Genomic DNA, 8,634 nt, shown 5'->3' with positions numbered 1-8,634 from the left:
AAGAGCATCTCACATGTTCCAAGTTCACCAGAAAAAAAAATAAGGACAGTTTTGAGGAATTCCTATATTAACGAATTTCATGCCAACTGGTCTTGGGAGTTCGCAGCACAATTTCAGATAGTAGTGAAACGATGTGGGTGTGAAGACATGGATCATTTAAGCAACTTTGCATACTTGAAATATTCGAAATATAATTAGACTTTTTTTTGGAAAAAGCCAATTTTTTGACGTGGGACTACGTCTAACCGGAATATATGGAGGGTAAAATGAAAACCTAAACACAGAACATGCAGGAAAAAAAGAAAGATTTCGAATGCTTATAGCTCGAACATTTCGTACTGGATAGGAGAGATGTTTGCATCACTTGATAGGGAATATTTCTACGCATCTATCGCAAAACTAACAAAATGTTGTTTTTCATTAGATAAACAATTGAATAGCTGTAAAATATTAGGCGTTATCTAAACGCCCTAACTGCATCGTTTTGATTGGCCCGATTTACGGTTTCCCTAACACAGCCATCAAAACCAAGCAGCCTTGGGGAAATCGGCATTGCAAATACATGAAAGTAGGGGGACTTTTGTTCTCATCGAAAAATGTTCCCTGACACAGACTTTAAAACCAAGCAGCGAAATCGGCATTGCAAACACACGAAAGATATGTTTAAACCCTCTTAAAGCCAAAAAGAAGAAGAAGAAGAACACACGAAAGAGCCTAGAGGCGAGTGAACTGAAAAGTTTAAACCCTCTTAAAGCCAAAAAGAAGAAAAAGAACACACGAAAGTAGGGGGAGCTTTTGTTCCCACCGAAATGTGTTCCCTAATAGAGATTTCTAAACCAAGGTGCCTGGAGAAATCGGTATTTCAAATTCATGCAAGTCAGGGGTATTTTTGTTCCGACTGGAATGTGTTTCCCTAACACAGACTTCAAATCCATGAAGCGTGGGGAAATCGGCATTGCGAATTCATACAAATCGGGGGTATTTTTTGTTCCGATTGAAATGTGTTTCCCTAACACAGACTTCAAAACCGAGGTTTCTGGGGAAATCGGCTCTGCAAATAAATGCAAACTGCGAGTACTTTTGTCCTCGCTTGCCTTTGTCCAGAGTGGAATATGTCTTGCCTAACATGATCTTCTACCATGATTCCTGGAACCTGGGAAAATCGTGCAGCCACTAGAAGCGAATGAACTTCCCAGTTTCAAGCAAATTCGAGATTCGAGTATGTACACTTTTGGGATGTAAACTTCAGAGGGAAATGTAAAATAAAATAATCGTTTGATAATTTTTTTTTGTCTTTATTGGAAGGATTTTCAGCCTTAGGCTGGTTCATCAAACGTTTGATAATTCTTCCGTACATATATTTTGTTCTAGTCATCATACCAAACGTAAAAGGTCCGTCATTAAATTTACTTGTAACGAAGAACAATCAATCACAATAAATGAATTGACTTTACACGGCATTTGTTCATTTTTTTCACTCACAGAGCAAATATATTGAACTCAATTGAATTTGGAAACTGTTTCATTCAATCAAGAATTTAATCAATACAAACGAATGATTGCTAAGCTAAGGTAGTTCCACGTGAACCTTGCGGTTATATCATAGATATAACCCACTCATTTTTTTTCTTAATTTTTTAAAAAAATTTATGACTTAAAAACTATGATACCTACAAAATTGTTGTCAAAGGATGAAATGTAGAAACTTGTTTAAATTTTCACAAAAAAACACCAAAAATTTTTAGGAAAAAAATTTCGCTAACAAAAAAAGTTATTTTAAAAATTAAAATTCATTTTTCTCAAAAACGTATTTTTTTTAAATTCCCTAATATATATATATATATATATACATATATATATATATATATATATATATATATATATATATAGCCCCTCAAATTTCCAATAAGTCGTCCATACATCGGAAGATGGGCACTTTTGCATCGGAAAATTTTTCTAATAGCAACTTTTTTATATTTTCTTTGAAAAAAATACAACTAATCCTGATTTTGTTTAAAGTCAAGATAGCGATATAGTGTAATTTTTTTCCAAAAAGTTTTTGATATTTTTTATGAAAATTCAAACAATTTCCTACATTTCATCCTTTGACATGAATTTTGTAGGTATCATAGTTTTATGTTATAAAGTTTTGTAAAACATTAAGAAAAAAAATTTGGCTTTTTCCAAAAAATAGTCTAATTATTTTTCGAATATTTCAAGTATGCAAAGTTGCTTAAATGACCCATGTTTTTACACCCACAACGTTTCACTGCTATCTGAGATGGTGCTGCCAACGGACAGTCGAGTTTGGTCTATTAGAAACGACAGATAGTTGATGAGAGCGGCACACGGAAATGACTATTTCTTTATTTTAGCTTACGTTCTTACAACATGGCCAGATTCACAATGTCTTGTGTATCACTCATTGCTTGGTGTTTTTGTGGTACGGTTGGCAATGCCTGCGACCAACCGCGCTATCTCGCAGGAGGACCATCGTGATACTGCTGGTTTAACATCCCGAGTACCACCTGGACTGGGCAAAGACGCTTGTAGCGGCGTCAATTCGCTGATTCCGGGTTTTTGTAGCTTTTCTTGGAGACTGGAATTTCTGACCCGAACAGGAATCGAACCCGATGTCCCCTTCTTGGCGAGCGCGAGCGAGCGCCAGGATTACTATAATAAAATCTGTATTTTTGGTCTCAAAAAATCTTTTCATCTGTGTTTTTTCTCAGAAAATCTGTATCGAAATCTGTATCAACACTTTGCGGTCGTGTTGGTCTGTTTTCAGCCACCACAACAAAGAAGTATACTTATATTATAATTTATGCAACAATGTATCAGGTCACACTTTTTCTAACCAAATTTCAAAGTGAATCAAAAATAAGTACGGTACTCAGTATAAACAAAAAATGGCAACCATGCTAAAAGGTGAAAGATGCCAAACTAATTATTTTTTGTGATACATGCGAAAGATATCGCACGAAGAAGAATTATAGCAAATATTTTTTAAACATGAACATAAACACATTGTTTAGTAAATACTTATCAGAAGTTTACAATAAATAAAATTGGTGAGTTGGGAAAAAATATTGAGATCTAGCCATAACTAATATTGGATGTATATTTTGAAAAATCTGAGAATCTGTATGAAAACCAAAAAAAAAATCTGTAATCTGTAATCAAATCTGTAATCAAACTAAAGAAGTTTGATATCCTTCCAGGAATCAGCATCACGGCAGACGACATCGCCGACGGCAGATTTAAAAAAAAATCTTCATATATGTAAAATATCAAGGAAACGGTTTTTTTTTTTTTTTTTTTATCTGTATTATAGTGTCTTTCAACTCATTTTGGCTGGTTCGTCACTTTTACTTCCATTTTTGGAAGAATGTCGGGAGTGAGAATTGAACTCGTGACCTTTAGCGTGAGAGGCATGGATGTTACCACTACGCCAGATCGCCTCCACAAGGAAACGGTTTAAAAAGACTCTTCCTTAGAGATTATTAATAAAACGTCTATTCAGTTCAACTTCAAAGATAAGACAGCCTTTATTCTCGATGTATAGCTACTCTATTCAATTGACACTCATATATTGAGCTGAGAACTGAGAACCCTACCAGCGGGTTTATCCTTTTTACCGAGTGGACCTTGCCACTACAGTTCCTTCCTCCTTTAGAACAAACTCTTGAATGAATTCATTATTTCAGACAGCTATTAATTTTCTAGCTTATTACTACTCATGCGAAAACTATTTCTGACGGAATGCGATTAAAATTCAAATCTGAATACAAGAATAATAATAAAACTTATGTATAAACAATCCGAAAGCATTCTTAATCAAAAATATACAAAATCGTGTCTTCTTTGCTTCTTAGGGTTACGTTTACTACGCCTAAGTTGTATGTCTCGAACTATTCGATCATTCCGATGTCTAGAAGTGGATGCGGGACATCCAAATACTTCGCCTGAAACAGACTGGGAATCTATCCTTGGTACTCCTTCCTCAAACAAAAAGGAATCGGCAGCATAGCCGTAAAAATCCGAATCTGAGTCTTCGGACATGACTTCGTCTTCTCTTTTTCGCTTGTTGTTGCAGCGTAGATCTGTGCTGTTGTTTAGCTCTGTCGAAGGCTGTGCTGAACTCTCTCCACATGAAACAAAACGACGAATATATCGTTGGCGAGAGTCATTAGAGATCTTAATCTGACGCTTATGCGCAGAAATGATCCGGCCACAAAGTGAAATCTGTAAAACGTTAGGAGAAATGTTCATTAGAAATTTAGCTGGTAACCATTGTTTTAGATCAGTTTTATTTGAATTCTTGTAGAATACTAAATCTCCATTACGTAAATTAGTAAACAGGTCATGAGTCTTGCTTGCGTTAGTAGAACATGCATGCTGGTCATCATTATTAGATTCTGTCAAATTATACTTAAAACTGCGTTTCGGGTTAATCAAATCCAACGTTGTTTTTGGTCTGTATGAAAGAAGGCGCTCTGAAGGAAAGGTATTGTCCGAGTTCAAGCAGATGTTCCTATAATTCATAAGAAAATATGATATCTGTTCGTCCATGTCTAGTTTTCGTATTGTCGGATCCAGTAGGAACTTCCTCATGACATCTTTAACCAGGCGTACTATTCGTTCTGCCTGTCCATTGCTTTCAGGATGATATGCAGGACTCTTCATAACGACTACGCCCTGGTTCTTCAAAAAATTAGCGAAATGTTCTGAACTAAACGGCGGACCTCCATCCGTGGCTAGCACGTCTGGCAACCCATATCTAGCAAATATAGCAAGGAAAACCTTGATAACTTTTCTGCTATCTGTGCCATACTTCATATGCTCAACTTCCACCCATTTCGTGAAACTATCTACCACCACTAAGAAGACCTTTTTCTCAAAAAAGAAAAAATCAGCATGAAGCCGACTGAAAGGTTTTCTTGTGGGAGTCCAAGACGAATACGGTAGGCGCCTGGAAACGGCGGTAGTTTCTTGGCAAATGCGACATGATCTGACGAACGTCTCTACATCTCCGTTCATGCCGAACCAGTAAACTGTTCGTCGGGCGAGTTGCTTGATCTTATGCATTCCGGAATGATTTCGATGAAGCAGTTTCAATACCTCTCTCTTCATGGAATCCGGAATTACAACTCTATCATTAAAAAGTATGCAGCCGTCCACTTCCTCCAGATCTCGGTTATGCGAGTAAACGTCCAGGAATCTCTTCTCTATACGGTCCGGCCAACCTCTCCGCAAATACTCCATTATTTTCAGAAGAAATTCGTCCTTTCCCGTCTCAGTTGCTATCCTTTTATAGTCCAGCGGAAACTCACCAGTAAAGTTGAGACTTTTAACATATTCACGATCTATTTCCTTAGGGGTTCCTTGAGAAACCGGGAACCTAGAACAAAAGTCCGCGTTCCCCATTCTTGCCGACGGTCTATAGATTATGTCATAGTCATAGATTGAGAGATCTATTATATAGCGCTGCAACCTGGTAACCGATATAGAATTTCTTCCTTCTTTTCCATAGATGCCAATAAGCGGTTTGTGATCAGTGTAGATCGTAAATTTCTTGCCATACAGAAATTTGTGAAACTTTTTCACTGTGCTGACTACAGCTAGAGCCTCTAAATGTAGAATCGGGTATTTTTTTCTGGGCATCATTGAGCGAAAATGATACGAATGAGATTGGTCTTTCCTCTTCACTCACCACGTGAGCGATTACTCCACCTAAGCCATAGTTGCATGCATCCGTAACAACAATCACAGGTTTTTCAGGGTCGAAGTATTCTAAAAGGTTAGGACTTAATAAAAACTGTTTACATTGATTGAAAACCAAATCGCATTCAGTACTCCAATCAAAACGTACATTTTTCTTTAAAAGTCCATAAAGAACTCTAATCACTAAAGGACAAATTTGGGATGAATTTTGAATAATACGTTATCAAACCCAAGAAAGCCTTAAGTTCTGTAATATTTCGCGGAGCGTGAGCATCACGAATAGTTTTCACTTAGTCTGGGCATGGAAGAAGACCAGTATCGGTCAAAACATGACCTAAATAAGACAATCTTTCTACAAAAAACTTGCATTTTTTAAAGTTCACTTTAATGTTGACCCTAGCTAATCTCTCTAGGACCAAAAAAAGTTTTCTTTTGCAGTCGTCAAAATCCTTCCCCGCAATTAGAACATCATCCAAATAACAGAATACATTATTTAACCCTTTAAGTACCTGATCCATCACTTTTTGGAAGATAGCGACACTCGACGATGCACCCTGCGGAAGTCTGTTTAAACGTAAAGACCTTTTATCGTGTTGATTACCATAAACCTTTTGGATCGCTTTGAAAGCAAAAGCTGAGAATAAGCACCAGCAAGATCCAAAGAGCAAACAGCTTAGAACCAGAGAGAGCTGCGAACAAATCTTGTGGCAATGGTAGCGGGTATTTGTTAGGAATGATCAATTTATTAATAGAAACTTTGCAGTCTATGACAAGTCTTATTCCTTGGTCTTTTTTGATCACCACTACGACAGGCGATGCCCATTCACTCGCCTCAATTGGAGTAATTACACCGTCTTTTTCCAAAGCATCGAGATGCTCGACAACCTTGTCCCTCAATCTCAAAGGCACCTCATACGCCTTCTTAAATACAGGTGTATCGTCTTTGAGAATCAAATCACCCTCAAAACCAATTATCGGATTTAACAAATTTTTATCAAAAACACAAGTGTGGGAAACTTACTTTCTATTTCTACAACAGCTTCTTCTCTTACATCATCATCTGTCATGGCGTTTACACGTTGATCTAGCATCAATGGTCGGACAAAGGTGTTTCTCCATCCACTGTAAAAAATATCCAGCCAGCTACGACCCATCAGCGGCACGAAGTCCTTGTCCACCTGCAGCACTACCATGTAAAGTTCTCTAATGAATCCATTCAGCCGTACAGAGACCCGTATTTTCCCCAAAATGCTAAGCCTATTACCATCAATCACATACAGCTTCTTATGGCTCTCTTCGATTGAGCATTTTCTAAAATTCCGTAAGAAAAGTGTCTCGGAAATAACACTCTCTGCAGATCCGCAGTTAGCTTCCATTGTCAAATTCCTGTTCTGCACTAATGCATTCACATAACACGGTTCGTTCACTCGTCTATTAGCAGCAATCATCATGCATGGAAGATCTTCATCATCAGTATCGAAAGCTAGATCCTTCTTTAATCGCGTAAAAATTCCCGGAATTTGAGAAGAAGATGGTTTAGGAGAACCAATAAACTTCACAGGTCTGTTCTTCCGAGGACTCTGCCTCTTCAATCTAAAGCAATATTTTTTAGTGTGTCCTGTCTTATGGCAAAAGTCGCACGTGAAAATCCTCTCTGAATTCCTGTTTCCATTTCTCCTACTAATGCTTCTACTTCTAGAATAATAAGATCGATCACGATTGAAACTCCTACTCCTGCTGCGGAAGGTTTGCTTAGATGGACCACGCTCCACACGTCTGCCCAACCTGGCTACAATACTGACCCTCTTTTCCTCGTCACGGTTCACAAAACGAGTCCTATCCGACGACAGCTCTTGACTCACAATTAATTTTTCTGCCTTAGCAGCTGTGAGAATATCCTCATCAAATAACCTCTTCTGTAATTGTCGGTCATAGGTTCCGATTACTAGCGCATCACGAATGGCACGATCCTTAAAATCACCAAAATCACACAACTCAGCCAATTGTTTCACGGCAAGCACAAAATCTTCAGATTTCTCATGCTGTCCCTGCCTACGAGTCCAAAATTTATAAGTGTGTATCACGTCAGAGTCTTTCTTATCGTATCTCTTTTTCAATTCATCGGTGATTTGCTTATAGCTCAAATCCCTAACGTTCTGACCCGGAAACAAAAGCTTAACTTGATTATAAATCTCAGTGCCACAAACGGCCAAAAAGAAAATCTTATACTTGTCAGCAGAGTAATTATTATGCTCGAATAAAAACTCTAATTGTTCCAAATACTGGGAAAATTGGATCGTACCCGGTACATACGGTTCAGTTGTCGTGGTTAAAGACATCCTAACAAATATAATGTAAATAAAAGCACAAAGTGCAAAAGTGGAAAATTAACTTCCAGTGTCTTTGTTGATCAAAAATAAAATGATAAAAATCACAATGTTCTTATATATAAATATATCTATAAACAAAACAAAATCACGTACCTATTTACACAGCAATGAACACAAAAAAAAGTTCACCGCAACAATCACTAGTAGCCAAGAACAGCACAATCTTCTCCAACAAGCTACAAGTTCTGGTGTACCAAAACAAAAGCCTCACCGGCAACAGCAAACAGCACAGCAACAACTTCCTCCTGAACGGCGCAGAGCAGACGGATGGAAACAGCTAACAATATTTTTCGTCCAAGGTCGAACGAAATTTCCTCTAGTGCGAAATCACTGGCAAGTCATCAATGCTTTAAAGGTCGATGAACTCTTTATGCACCATCGACAGCCGGTAATTGCTGCATTCAACAGCCAAAATGCCGAAAACTTCACGCCAAAAGCACACAATTACCGGTGGTCGTGAAAAGCACGGAAAGTTGAAAAACTTAATCCTCGTCGCCACTGTAAAATATCAAGGAAACGG

General features: G+C 37.7%; 1 protein-coding gene across 1 annotated transcript; it reads right to left on the bottom strand.

Annotated features, from left to right (window-relative positions):
• Nucleotides 1-6,321: 6,321 nt before the first annotated feature.
• LOC129774585 (uncharacterized) lies at nucleotides 6,322-8,063 on the bottom strand. The gene is made up of 3 exons (XM_055778349.1): nucleotides 7,510-8,063; nucleotides 6,746-7,035; nucleotides 6,322-6,665 (listed from the first exon to the last, which is right to left on the bottom strand). The coding sequence occupies exons 1-3, from the start codon at nucleotides 8,061-8,063 to the stop codon at nucleotides 6,322-6,324; spliced, it is 1,188 nt and encodes a 395-aa protein (XP_055634324.1).
• Between the last annotated feature and the right edge of the window lie 571 nt (nucleotides 8,064-8,634).

The sequence above is a fragment of the Toxorhynchites rutilus genome, chromosome 3 (genome assembly GCF_029784135.1).
Source record: "Toxorhynchites rutilus septentrionalis strain SRP chromosome 3, ASM2978413v1, whole genome shotgun sequence".
Lineage (NCBI taxonomy): Eukaryota > Metazoa > Arthropoda > Insecta > Diptera > Culicidae > Toxorhynchites > Toxorhynchites rutilus.
The sequence above is the reverse complement of the archived record's forward strand: the minus strand, read 5'-3'. Positions and strand labels throughout refer to the sequence as shown.